Below are 15,232 nucleotides of genomic sequence, written 5' to 3'. Positions count from 1 at the left end.
TTTGGTCTCAGCTGACTGTAGAGCCTCCATCCACTTGTTTCAGAGTTTGCTATATGCCTTGTAGCAAACACTAGTCCAGATGTCATGTGAGATGTTTTAAACAATAGCTTTCTCTTTTCCTCTCTGCGACCGGTGAAGTGCTTGGCAACAGCTTCAATATGCACACTGTCTCCATCTCACCCATGGATCCCTGTAGTGCTTTTAGCCTCATTGGTGCTACACACACACACACACACACACACACACACATACACACACACTGATTGATTATACTGTTCTGAGGAAAATATAGTACCTTGGAAATGGTTTTGTGTCTTTCCTTTGATTACCAGCTGTGGCAACAGGGCTGCTATTGTTGTCAGCTTGTGGCTTGTGAGTCTCTCTCTCTCTGTGTTTGTGTGTGTGTGTGTGTGTGTGTGTGAGTTTGTCATCATTGCAAAATGTGGTGCTGGAGACACTTGCTCTGTGTCTGTTTGTTTTAATGGCATTGCAACTGTGCAAGGTGCAGTCATGAAACTTTACAGGTGTGTAGTTGACATCAAAAAGAAGGCACGTTCAAAGATGACTGTGATCTGACCCATTAGAAGTCATGTCATAATCTTGTGATAGTGTTGTACTAATGTAGTAATAATGTTGTAATAATGTAGTAATAACAACAATTATTTCTTTTTGACCTTTATTAGTGGTAACAATGAAAAACTCTACATAATTCAAAGTTGTTGGACAGTGAAACATGAAAATGTCCAAAGGGGTCAAATACAATAAGAGGCAGAAGTAGAAATGAGTATTTTGTTTAAAGAAGTGAGAGAAACGGAAAGAGAGGAAAAAAAAGGGAAGTACAGAAGTTCACATGAGAGAGAGAGCGAGACATGGAAAAACAAGAACTTGTGTTTTCAGGTCTTTATTTCACTTTGCCTTACAAAAAAGGAACAGCTGTCAGGTAGTGGAAGTGCACATGCCAGAGACGGACATGAGCCTATACTGTCTGATGTGGACTCACTCAAGTCCCAGCTGTGTCCTTTGGGACCTTCTCACAGCAGCACAAGACACATCTGCATTCTGACTACTGACCTGAGTCCACTTGGCCATGTCTTGTCAAGGTTCCCGCCCTCTGTTATCAGGGGCAGACTGGCTGATGATGTCACTTCCTGTCAGAGAGAGCAGGAAACACTGCACTGTGATAACTGTTTCTTTGTCCCTGCAGACCTGCGATTAGAGCCACAGTTTGATCGTATCTTTTGTTTGCAGTAGTCAGATATCAGCTTCATGTTCAAACCATAGAGTTGTGTAATTAAGTGGTGACGTACAGAAAACTACACCATGAGTCTGAAGCTCAGAGTTTAATTTGAATGCTCAGTGGAGGTGGTGAGATTTTCTTCTGTTCTCTGTCTCATGGGATTGGAAACAGAGTTAGGGCTGCAACTAGTGATCATTTTCATCACTGATCAATCAGCTCATTATTTGATAAATTAATTGATTAAATGTTTAGTCCATAAAACTTCATGAAACAATAAAAAGTGAAGAGTTTCCCAGAGTACGGGGCGACACCTTCAAATGTCATTTCGTCCCAGAACCCAAAGATATTCAGAGTAGAGCAGCACAGTGATTAATCAGTTATCAATCAGTTATCAACTGAACAGCTGTGATTTTTCACAGCTGTTTTTTCCACTATTTTTTTTTTTTACGAATGAAATAAGTTATTGATAAATTGGGGAAATATTTGCCATATTAATCACAGCCTTAATTACCATGAAGAGAATGCACCATGTGATCAACCAATCACCTGCTGAGCTGGATTTGTCTTGATTAATTTAGTTAGTTTTATCATAAAAGCTTTTATTTATTCATTTATATATACACAAATAGACAGTATTATCATCTTTGGTTATAAGATATTCATAGGCCTGTGATAAATGTTCATATTTAAAACAACCAAAATAAATATTTAGTCATCTAAGTCGTACAACCAGATCATCACAGTGTCCCACTAATGCTGTGAGCAAAGAGTCTTCAAGTTTTCACCTTCATTACTGACTTTAACTATCTAACTACCTAACATGTGTTCATATGATACTATCTCTAATGTAGACTCCATCCATGTTTTAAGATCTGGAGAGGAAGGACTTTTCCATAATCTGAGGATCACTCCTCTACACTTTTCACTGCAAAGTCATATTTTTGATATATTCCTATATTGTTCCCCAATAAGAACAGTCATGGTGATACAGGTATGATAAAGTCCACCCACCTCCATCTGTATTACACTATGTTTTCCCAAAATGGGTAAACAAGTTTACCCTGCCAAATTGCATGTAAAAATGTTACTATTTCTCTCTGACATTTCCATCATAAATTATTGGTCAGTAAATGCATCCCGTGGAGCTTAGAAGGAGTAAAATAAAACCTATGGATTATTTTATGCTGAATAAATTTCCCCTCAGCTTCCTTAATATATTTCCCAGTATTCGATAATATTTTTTAACCGTTCCATTATCACCAAGATCACAGCCCAGGTCTTTTTGTCAAATGATCCTCAGAGTTTTACAGATATCTTTTATAACCTATTAAAGGTTCTGTAGAACATAGCTGCCCTGTGTGCTACACCAGCTTATTCCAAAAATCCCATCACTGGATTCGTACCCTGAATTGTCCCTTGGTGACACAGGCTCTGATTTGTAAGTACTTTCAAAAATGACCTTTTCTTTCCAAATCATATTTTTGCACAAGTTCAGAAAAAGATATAAACACTTCATCCGAGTACAGATAACTTATCTTATACATCCCTTGTATAAGCCATTGCTTCCAGTAGACAGATTTTTTTCCTGATACGTATGGAAAGGTTGTGCCATACAGAGGCACATGACCACAGGATGACTTTTTATACAACCGTCTGTCAGTAAATGTGTCGCCTTTATTTGTTTATATAACACTAGGAAACCTTGTTAAATAATATACAATATTGCAATATTTCCAGTCACATAATAGCATTTTTTTCTTCAGTTTTATAGTATTGCACAGTCTGCTCTGCTGCCCTGTCCAACCATCATTTCACTGTTTTACTGTACATTGTACCTTGGCATGTGACAAATAACCTCCCCCCACTAATATCATATATAGTGATATTTGAGCTGGACTGTATGGAGATTTTACATTTTGGATATGGCTGAAAGGATGTGGTGTTGACTCTGTGGAGAGCTCAGTTAGGCCTGGGAAAGCAGCAGCCTGTTAAAGGCCTTCAGAGAGGCTGACGTGAGGCGATATATGCTTAAATACATCATCGAAGATCCCACTGTGAAATGCAAACAGACTCACTGACTCTGAGTTGTGTGCTACTGCAGCAAACAGACGGACTCTAAATGTGCGTGTGAATGTGTATTAGCAGCGATCATGCAGAGTGTGATGATGGTGATGTAATGAGGAGCAGCCTCAGAGAATGAAAGCTGGACCTTGGGATTTGCTGAGTTGCACAGATGGTAGTTCTGTGGAGGGGAGGGCTGGGACCACAGCCCATTGGAGGTAATCCAGGCATTACAGCACCCATGTCGAGTCCCAGCTCCTGCTATGGGGGAATACTATGTTCAGAGCCAAATCTGTGGTGGTTTTACTTTGACCCAGTCAATTGGTCCAGCTCCCTGTTTACAGGAGAGGAACCTGCTGGTGCAGGTACTAGTTTTATCAACGAGCTGAGGCTGCTCATTAATCAATAAATCAGTTAATGACTGATAGAATAAAGACAGGAATAGATAAAGATATAGTACAGTTTGTTGTCTCCTGTGGTCATCAATTTGAATCATGGTGGATATACTGTATAACAATGATCCAATCTGATGAATAACATGGTCAATTTACTAACATTTTTTGTAGAGCTTTCCATCATATCACATGGACTTCTTCAGCAGATGGAGCTGATATGATTCATCCAGATTTGTTATTGTCAAAGTTAATTCTTGACCTTAGAAATAACATTCCCCAGTCGAGGTCCACTTCCAAGCTTCTTCCTGATCTTTCAGCTGCATCACACAGCCTTCATCAGTAGCTGGCATTTAGCTCAGCTGGATCTATTAACCTGTGAACTGAATAGTGTTGAAAAAACCAATATGTGGACCTTGAATTTTGAAACTGAAAATTTGAGAATTAACTTTCAAACACAGTAAGAATAATGGAGCTTAGCTGCAGCAGCTAACCATTTAGTTGCTTAAGCAATTTATGTCATCAGTGTTCTTAATCACAATCCTCTGGTAACTTTTAAAAGGAATATAAAATCTACAGTTTTTCTAGTTCCAAGAGGCTTCGGAGGAACTTGATTGTTGGTGGCTCAGGTGTCAGTGCAGTCAGTTCAACACCACAACCCCACAGTCAGAAGACAGAGAGCTTTGATGGCACAGTGAAAATGAGACATGAAGTTTTCCTAGTAGTATTTTATTAGATTTTACAGTGAAGTTTAGTCTCAGTGATGTCAGTAATGACCTCATTGTTACCGTAGGTCCTGCAGCTCCACTACTCTGCTGTTTGGGTGCTAACTAAAATGTGTCCCTAGCACAAAGTATTGAAACTTATGAATCTTGGTTAGATTCATAGTTTTGTGAACTTATTCATTGATCAGATATTTCCTGGTTTAAACTTCTTATATGGCTGCTTTGTGTTGAGAATAAAAACACTGGGCAATCATAAAGTTTTATAGAAAAACATCTTCATATTCAAATTGTCATTTTTTGAAAAATATATATATATACATGTATATACAGTAATCACACTCATTGCATCACTGTTTGTTTGTTTGTTGCTTTGTTGGTCAAATAAGTTGTGATAGTGTTGTTGCTGAGTGCCTCTTCATCATGGAGCCTGTGTGGTGGTGGTGTTGTTGGTGTTGGTGCAACTGAACAGAAACACCTGTTAAATGATTGGTTCATTATGAGCCAGAGAGGGAGCACACAACGTTGTTCATGCAACCATGGAACTGTCTGACTTTTTATTAAACAATTTTCTTTTTGCTATAGATGACATGTTTCCTAATTCACATAATAATATTCATCAATATGTTTTCATTAGTGTATAATCACATTAATCTAAGAATCTCTCTTCTCCCAGCAAGGTACTTCGCTTTTGCTGTAGGGTCAGAATTAACATGCTGCCTCTGGCCAATGGTTTTTACTTTGCTTGGCAGGGGCATCTGACAAAGTAGATTAAAACGTTCAGAAATCAATTTATACATAAATCATAAATAAGAATTATTATTAAATGCACAATTACCCAAGTGAAAACACATACTCTAGATTAAACATAAACTGTAGTTTATGAAATGTTAGGAAAAAATTACGCTTTCAAATCTATTTCAAATAATACGAAACTAAAGTATTTCATGTATATAAATCATCAATTGAATATAAAAGCAGGAAATGAAGTGTCACGTCACTGACCCATATCTATGTCTATATTTAAATTTTGGTGTGTCCTTAATGTGTTATATCACAGCTTGCATGAACACACACACACACACACACACACACACACACACACACACACACACACACACACACACACACACACACACACTCACACACACACACACACACACACACACACACACACCCACACACACACACACACACACACACACGGTGTTTAGCTGAGTGATTTCTGTTGTCGATCTTCTTTAACCTCCTTCCTTCTGTCACTTCCTGTCAGAAGAGGAAGGATGATAGCACCACTGCAAACAAACAGCTGGCCATTGTAGAGAGAGTCCAGTTCCCTTTAGCTCAGCCTCTGTTTGTACCACAGACAGGAGACTTGTGCATCGATTGGACTGTCACTGTGGTTTAGCTGTTGTTTTGGCTGCTGGCCCAGAACTGAGAGATGATGAGGTTTGTAAACAACACAACTGCAATTTACTGGAACAGGAAGTAGCACTATAGTTTAAAGGCCCCACATGTTACACTTCTCCTGTGTTTTATTTGAAGTGTTCATTAGAAGATATATTTGTGGTTTTAAGAACCAAAAACCATCTCAATGTATCTCCTCCTATCTCATCTCCTCTCTCAGGCTTCTCTGTGGAGCTCTAGTAACAACAGGTCAGTGAGCCAATCAGAGGAGAGGAGGCTCTGAGCCACTCTTCTTATTGGCTGACTGTTTTCTGAGTGATCCAATAAAAATATAGCAAATTTCAGGTAAACTCAGAGAGACCAAATCCTGCAAGGTTGGATGGTGAGTCCAGGTGGGCGAGGCTTTATACTATATGGGACCTTTAAAAACATTCATTAGCTGCCCTGTAATGTACATTTAACCTCTTTTTGCAATGTCACAGCAGGTATATAGTGCAACAGTGAAGCCAGATCTTCTACATCAACACCCTTAGTCAAATGAGAATATGTCTCTTCAAGAAAATAAAAAAAACATTTGTTCAGGAGAATGACCGGGGCAGTATTGATTACGGATTACTGGATTTGAGTCCATTAGATGGTAAAAGATGATGCATGTTGATGTTGGTGACTTGAGCATTAAGCCATTGAATACTGGGGGAAAAAGTGGTCTCCACCTGCAGATTTTAGTAATTAGGTAGGTAGTAATTTAGGCTGAAGTTATCTGATTATTGGATGATTATTGACATTTTATTTCAGTCTCTACTTCAGCTGTTGAGCTAACCATATACAGTAGTTTACAGCTGCTTCTCCTACACTAAAGTGATAAGCTTAAAATATTAATGTGATGTGCATAGCTAAAGGTTCAGCTGGGAGATGCTAGCTGCTGTTGGCTGGCTAATAGCCTTGTTTAGGACCCCCCATGGAAACAGTTGTGAACAGGGCCACCTGGCAATCTGCTAACACACTTCCACAGTGGTTTCTTATATGAGCATACTGAACAGACACCTGGCTAACTGACACAGTTACCACACAACGGCCAAGACTCACTTTGAAGGTTGGATAAGAAAACATCAATTTATTGGCTGCAGCTCACAAAGCAACGACAGACACATCTATCACTGACAGATGTTGGCTTAAGCTGAGAGGTATTGTACTGTTACTCTAGTTGTATGAAACTGTTAGTATATCAGCTGTTATTTTAACAAATGTTTAATGTTAGAAAAATAGTTTGACCAATTCTACATTTCAGAGGTAATTAGAAAATAAAGACCCGCCTATAATAAAGACCTGTTACCTTCTGCAGTTGGTAAATAAAGGCCCAGTCACTGTCTAAGGAAATACAGTCGTTGAAAACTGTTGAGTTCTTTGTAACTATCTCATGATGATGTCATAGAAACTGTTGACACCAAATCATTTTGACAGAGCAACAGTCCAACACTTTGCCAACTGATGGTGTAACTCAGTCAGTCAGTCAGTCAGTCAGTCAGTCAGTCAGTCAGTCTGTCTCTGAAGGCTTTGACAGTGTACTTGCTGAGCTAACACCAAAGCCTGTGTATCTGGCACATACTGTAGTGAATGGTCTGAAGCTGGGTAACCTAAGAGCTCTCCTGGTCTTGGCCAGTACAGAATGTGTTTGTGGCCTTTTCAGTGGGCCAGAGAGGGAGGATCATCTAATAAGAGCTTTGTGATCAAAGTATCCTTCTCGTAAATAATTTCTCTCTTTTTTATTAAGTCCTTTATCTTGTCATTAACTGAACTGTCAACTAAGCAGATGGATTGAATTTGAGTCTGTATTTGCCAAGAACAGAAGACAGTTTTTCATGCCTTTTAATATAGAAGGGCTATGTCCATTTGTGGGGTTTTTGTGTTGTTGTCACTTTGAACAGGAGCAAAGTGCCTGGGCACTGACTCCCAATAAATCTGGTTCCCCAGACAGAGTAGAGTCAGTGAAGTGAGTAGTGCTTTATAAATGTAGTGTTACATGTGGCGCTGCAGAAAAACCTCCTTCAAAATCAAATCAAATCTGTTTCCTTGAAGGCTGAACCGTCTGTCCCTCTACACCAGACTATAACTGTGTTAGAAATTACAGGTACAGCAATGATTCTGAGGAGTTACTGTCATCAAAGCAACAAAATAAGTAGACAATAAGTCATTTGCTTCAGTGACCCATTTCTAAAATTCTAAAATTTCTAAAATAAATCATGTTCAACATGGCAAGTAATTGCTGATCCAAAGGACAGATTCTTTTGATGTTGGAGTTGGTGCATCTTGTGGTCACAGCTGATCTATCTAGCATGCTAACAGTTTGTCTCTCATCAGTGAAACTTTCTCTGTATTTGGGTGAATGTTGACTTTTTACAAAATCATCACTTGGCCCTGGCACTTGTATGTAGGAGACAATAACATCAGTCTGATCAGTAAGGTGGACGACTGATCTGAACAAAGTCCACTATTTAGAGCAGCAGGAGCCCTCGGGCCAGCGATAGCAACACCAGGAGCCCAGAATAGCTGAGGACGGGTGTGTGATCTCAGACATCATGCTTCTACATTACAGTGACTGGTTTTATGAAGACTCAGGGCTGCTGCACTTAGAGGCAATTCTCCACCAAGCACCACACCCAACAGAAGCAGTCAGTCTGGCCTGCGTTAACTGTGACTCTGACTCCTGCATTCTTCACCAACAATACAAACCAGAGCTGATGCATTCCACTGTGTGTCAGTTCATACCTTTCACAGAGAGTGGACAGGTTCTGCAAATCTGATTAACTCTTAGTTTGTTGACAACGGTGTCTACTTGTTTTTTAAAGTAATAGCACTATGTGAATTCCCTTTAAAGGTCAATGAAAAGTGATATATTTGTGTCAGTTTAGAGGCACTGTGGGGTTCCCCTGTCTGCATTAGTTGGATTCATTACATTTGATTTATTTATTTATTTTTTTAAGTATATTTTTGGGGCTTTTTTATGCCTTTATTTGATAGTGCAGTAACGAGAGACAGGAAATGGGTAGGCAGAGAGAGGGGGAATGACATGCAGCAAAGGCCGTTCGATGCGGGACTCGAACCGGGGCCGACTGCAGCAAGGACTGCAGCCTCCACACACCGCGCCCGCCTAGACCACCACGCCACACGACGCCCCCATTACATTTGATTTATGCACAGTCAGGGACTTAACATCAGTGAAACTGAAATTTGGATTTTTCCTGTGTCTCTCTCCAGATACAAACCCTTCTTCCCGTTCCAAGTGCAGCCTCTGCTGGGTTCGGCCTGTGATTTGGACCTGTCAGTCCAGGACAGCAGGCTGGTGGAAGGCCGACTCAAAGTCACCCTCATTGAATGTAGCAGGTAAAACTCTAGATACCTTTGTACCTCACACACACACTCACACTCTTCAGAAGGACAGAATTATTATTGTTATTATTATTATCATTATTATATTATTATTATTGCTATCTCAGAAAAACTGTAAGACCTTCTGTTTGGTCCATGGGTTAAAGGAAATGTGGATGCTACATGTTTGTGCCCAAAACAACCAACAAAACAATCTAACCCAAAAACTTTAAACGAACCTACCAAAATAAAATGAAACAAAAAAGACAAGAGTTGACAAACACATTTGCTGATTAGTACTAAGCCTGAACACACTGAAAGCTTATAGCTCAGACTGACAGCTGACAGTCAACTGATGTGCAGGCTCCATTGTAGGGAAATGGGAGGGTGAGAGGGGTGGAAGTTTGGTTCAGCTGAGGTTTAAATCCTCCTGTTAGCCATTCAGCCAGCATCGCCTGCACCTCCTCACACACACACACACACACACACACACACACACACACACACACACACACACACACACACACACACACACACACACACACACACACATACACACGGATTGCACCCACGTAGGAGGAGAGCGAGAGCTGTCAAACACAACTAGAAAAATAAACATATGAGCAACAGTCATAACAACACAGTTGCCCAGTTGTCAAGGCAACAAAATTCATGTCACCTCACGTCATGGTGGCGCTATAACAATGATTTTTTATAATTTTTTCTGATGACTTCTGGACCTCTGTTGTATTTAATGTCGATGAAGCACAAGGTTCAAATCCAGACGGATTTGTTAGTTTACTACTGGGTGTTACAACATTTAGTCCACATCATTCATGTCAATGACGGTAAATTAATTAGGATTACCTTTCAGTTTTAACAGAGTACATATCAACACCTCTCCAAAGCAGTTTTAACAAAAACTGAGCATCATAACATTCATGAAGGGCTATTGTATTAGTCCAAGCATCAACCTCCAGGGCTGAAAAATAAAGCCAACCACTTTTGGAGGCTGCCTCCAAAAGTGAGTAAATCCCCATAGACTCCCATGTTAAAATGTCCAACTTTACAGCAGAAATAAACATGTTTGCAGCCTGGTACAAAAAACAGATTTGGTCTCTATATCTAAGTTTCTCCTTCATGACAACTGGGGTGAATTTTTATATAACTTGCATATATAACTTACATTTTATTAAGGCTTAAAGTTATGCATAATTGAGGGGGTAGGTACAGAGGCTACATCCATCTTTATTTGCTGTCTATTTCTTAGACTAGTTAGATGAGACTAGATTAGTTTTAGTTAGGGAGCATAATAAACTGACAGCTAAGTTCAATCGTAATGTCCTCATGTCAGGCCCCTCGGTGCTCGATAAAAGAAAATGGACAAAGTGTACCAACAAGTGAAACAACTATTTAAAGTGGTGCTTTGTACCTATTTTATCTCCTCAGTGTGAACAACTTTGGCAGTAGAACCCTTCAGTAGAACACTTCAGTAGAATCCTTCAATAATATCCTTCAGTAGAAACCTTCAGTAGGACCCTTCGGTAGGATCCTCCAGTAGGACCCTTCAGTAGAAACCTTCAGTATGATCCTTCAGTAGGAACCTTCAGTAGGACCCTTCAGTAGGCTCCTTCAGTAGGATCCGTCAGTAGAAACCTTCAGTAGGCTACTTCAGTAGGACCCTTCAGTAGGCTCCTTCAGTAGGATCCGTCAGTAGAAACCTTCAGTATGATCCTTCAGTATGATCCTTCAGTAGGATCCTTCAGTGGAAACCTTCAGTAGGATCCTTCAGTAGGATCCTTCAGTAGAAACCTTCAGTAGGCTCCTTCAATAAGATCCATCAGTAGAAGCCTTCAGTAGGATCCTTCAGTAGAAACCTTCAGTAGGCTCCTTCAGTAAGATCCATCAGTAGAAGCCTTCAGTAGGATCCTTCAGTAGGATCCGTCAGTAGAAACCTTCAGTAGGCTCCTTCAGTAGGATCCTTCAGTAGGATCCGTCAGTAGAAACCTTCAGTATGATCCTTCAGTAGGATCCGTCAGTAGAAACCTTCAGTAGAAGCCTTCAGTAGGCTCCTTCAGTAAGATCCATCAGTAGAAACCTTCAGTATGATCCTTCAGTAGGATCCGTCAGTAGGATCCTTCAGTAGGACCCGTCAGTAGAAACCTTCAGTTGAAACCCTCAGCTCCATTTATACACTGTGGCCATTTGACGGTTGTGGCTGTTTAGGATGTATTTACTTGATCTTTGTTGAGATCCTCTGGTAAAGGTTTTTTCTCCTCAAACAAGGACAGAGTTTTTGTTAAGCTTCACTTGATATAAAAACGTAGCATTTTACAAACTGTTTCTCTGCACACCATGTGCTCTAGTGCATTGTTAGTGATGCGATGCATTTATTCATTCCTTTTTGCTTCTGAACTATCTGACTGTCATTTTAAAGAACATAGTGGAAGCTGTCACACTCACAAGCTAACATCTGATTTGGGACATCTGCTGTTGTTGCAGTCTTTTTGATCAATCAGAATTTCAAACTTTATATTTTACAGTTAGAAAACTAATAAATCCAAACAGTATCTACTACAGTTCACCACCCATATGAATTCTACATGAAGTAAACACAGGGTCTAAATAATCTGAATCTAAAGAGTTTTATCATAATCTCTGTGACAGTGGCAATCGCCATTAAAGAAATGTGTTCAAACTCTATCAACTATTGCATCCATTAGTCCATTAGACTAAACTCTGTCTCTAAGACAAACCCGTTCCCTTTTGTTCAGAGATGGCATGTTTAAATTTTAATTGGCCTAAAAGTCAAATCAATTAGCCCAGGGTCATCCCAATACAGAGGCCTATCCTCTGTTTCCTTGGAGACTAGTTGTGTGTGCTTTGATGTGTATAGACCACAAGATGATCAGATCAGGCTCATCTATTAATAATTCATGCCCTGCCCATTATAATCATACAAACTCTCCTCTTCCTCTTCCCTCTCACATCACTTTGTTTTGTCCCCATCCTCCCAATATGAGAATTACATTAGATCATATCCCAGAGGTTTACAGTGTATTTTAACTGTGTTAAGATATCAGGTGTAGCAGAGGGATGTATCCACCCATTTTTCTCCTGTTAGGTGGAGTCCTGCCAAGGAAACAGTTAAAGCTCATTCAGGCCTCATTCTCAGAGGCCTGCTCCGGAGATATTTAGTATCACATTACGTTTCTGCAGAAATGTACTGTGTGTCAGAGCAGGTTAGTCAGGGAGCTTCTTCTCCTCAGTGTTACAGCAGGAAACTCTTCTGATGCAGTGACCCCCTGAGAACAGCAGGGGGCAGCAGGAGCCAGAGTAAATGTTGCTGTGACCTCATCTTTTCTTTTCCACAGTCAGGTGTAATGAACTGTTTAGCTGAGAAAGATGTAATAGAAGAGAGAAAGAGACGATCATTTATTTATTATTATTATATGACAGATAAGTGAATATCTTTGAGTTTTGAACAAATGTTCACTATTTCCTGTAAGAACCTGGATAATGAAAATAATTTGTAGCTGAACATTACTGCTGCCAGAAGTTAAATGAGGAAAGTTGGGCTTCTTAGTTTTGCAAATAGATAGAGAGATTGAATAGACTAGCTAAAACTATTCCATTCCATTCCATCCAATTCCATTCTTCTGTAGTGTGAGGATTTACTGCATTTCGCCTATTTAGACCTTTGTAATCTGAATATCTTTGGGTGGTGAATGGCTTTTAGTTCTTGTCTAATTCTCACTATTTAATAAAATAATCTATAAATATTAAATAATCAGTTCATCAAAAAGTAAATGATTCACCAATGAAAATAATTGTTAGTTGCAGCCCTGGATTAAATTCTACTTTGTTGTCTATAAAACTACATTGAAATGTTTGAAAAACAAAAAATGTTTCCAGGTGAATAAATCATGTTGTTGTAAAGATTATGAGAGAGTTTATTTCTGAAATAAAGAGTAATACGACATAGACTTGGTTAAGATTTTAGTGTCTGTGGATGAAGATGAATGGAGCCTTTATAACCTGAGAGAAGATGATCAATCTCTTTTCTACTGTAGGATTAACTAGTGTCTCTGGTCGAAGCACAGCAGACATAATCACAGCAGTGTTAACAAATACCTGGTAGATACATGACTGATTTTATTACATTAAGACTTAGTATGAACTCATTCTAAATTATTCTGTTCTACAAAGAATGTATTTATTTGGGAAACAAAATTATTATTTTTTTTATTTCTAATATTTAAAACTTATTTGTACAGCACCTTGTATAACACAATTCACTATTTCAAACCATTAGCATTTCTTTATTAATGTACAAATGGAGTGTTACTTACAAAGAGTTTAACTCATAAAACTCAGGACTGTGTGAGGATCATTTGACCACATAACCCAAAAATCTGATTTTGATTCTGCTGATTTTTTTTTTTTATCAATCATGATTGATGCACAGAAACGTGTGACTTCAGTCAAACTGTTCCAGCTTCAGGAGATACGTTTGTGTTCATATAATTCATTATAACTATAAGTGGGAAAATAGAAACACAAGATTATGAACACAAAAAGATTTGACTTGATTGGTGCCTATAAATATCTTAGTGTTACAGTTTGAATGTGTGGTTCTGATGTAAGCTGTGCCCTGACCCTGCAGACTGTTCATCCTGGGCTCCTACGACAGAGAAACACATGTTCACTGCACCCTGGAGCTGAGCAGCAACCAGTGGAAGGAGAAGACTCGCAGCTCCATCAAGCGGGTGGGTTTGAACTTCTTCTTCATTTCTCTGTCCTCTGGTTTTTCCTCTCTTCCCTCTAATTCAACAAATATATGTGTATATTTAATCACTATACAAAGCATGTGCAGTTACACAGAACTTAATAGTTAAAAATTACCAAAAGATTTCTCACCAAAGTCAAGATGGAAGCTGGTACAGGTTTTTCTATGTGTTTTAATGAAGTTGAGACTGGACAAATTCAGATGACCATGAGGCCAAACCCTAGTGGCTGAGGTTGTTATGACAAAATGAATTGAATCCAACACCCAAACTCATACTACAGAGTGGCTTCACACAGTCACAGCCACAGGTCCCTGAGCTCTGAACCTTTAACTTTTATCACAGGCAATTGTTTGTTTCATGTTGTGAATGAAAGTGATTTCTGAGGTCGTTGTGAATATCTATCAGTTCACTGTGAGTGACACAGTGAGGTTGGAGGAGCCCATGTCAGTACGAGTAATGTAATTTAATGAACACTGTTTTTTAGGTCTGCATAATGTAACTAAATATGAAGGATAACAGCAAACGGGTGTTTTAGCTTGCATTACTTACTGTATTAATTAGTACTATTGTGGAAGGCAGTGAAATGTAACAGTGGAAACAAAACTGATGCAAATATCCTGCTGTGTGGAGAGTTAGCTGATATTATTTAGCAGATAAACACAGGATTCACTGTTGAGTTGGTTAGTAAGCTGCTCGTTGAATTATTCAGACGTATTTATATGTGTGTCATTATAGTGACAACATCCCATATCTTCATTTCAATAAGCGTGATCATAGAATTCAATTTAAATGGCAATGAACACAAAAACACATTTAATAATCTAATAACACTGTAGCCCTGCTCATACTGTTGTTACTGTGAATTTATTATTGAAATCAGCTAACCAAATTTAATCCAGTTCAATTTATGTTGAACTTTAACTTTATTATACTGTGATACAGGTCATTCAGAAAGTCTTCATACCCCCCTTTTTCCACATGTTGTTATGTTGCAGCCTCATACTAAAATAAAAAATATAACATATATTACTACTCTTAATACCTTATCATGACAAGTGAAAACAGAATTTTAGATTTTTTTGCAAACTTATTAATAAGGAAAAACTGAAAGACTGAAATATCACATTGACATAAGTATTCAGACACTTTACTCTGACTCTCTAAGTTTAGCTCAGGTTCCTCCATTTCTCTGGATCATCTCTGAGATGTTTCTACACCTTGACTGGAGTCCACCTGTGGTAAAGTCAGCTGAAGACA

General features: G+C 38.9%; 1 protein-coding gene across 1 annotated transcript in view; it reads left to right on the top strand.

Moving 5' to 3' along the window:
* The window catches only part of pdzd8 (PDZ domain containing 8), a 50,833-nt gene that overhangs the window by 5,947 nt on the left and 29,654 nt on the right, over positions 1-15,232 (top strand). The window contains exons 2-3 of the mRNA XM_056394852.1: positions 9,075-9,200; positions 13,852-13,954. Of these exons, the coding sequence (XP_056250827.1) occupies positions 9,075-9,200; positions 13,852-13,954 (229 nt within the window). The remainder of the gene's footprint in view (positions 1-9,074; positions 9,201-13,851; positions 13,955-15,232) is intronic.

This window comes from Seriola aureovittata, chromosome 14, assembly GCF_021018895.1.
Source record: "Seriola aureovittata isolate HTS-2021-v1 ecotype China chromosome 14, ASM2101889v1, whole genome shotgun sequence".
NCBI lineage: Eukaryota > Metazoa > Chordata > Actinopteri > Carangiformes > Carangidae > Seriola > Seriola aureovittata.
This window is presented reverse-complemented; position numbering and strand designations above follow the sequence as displayed.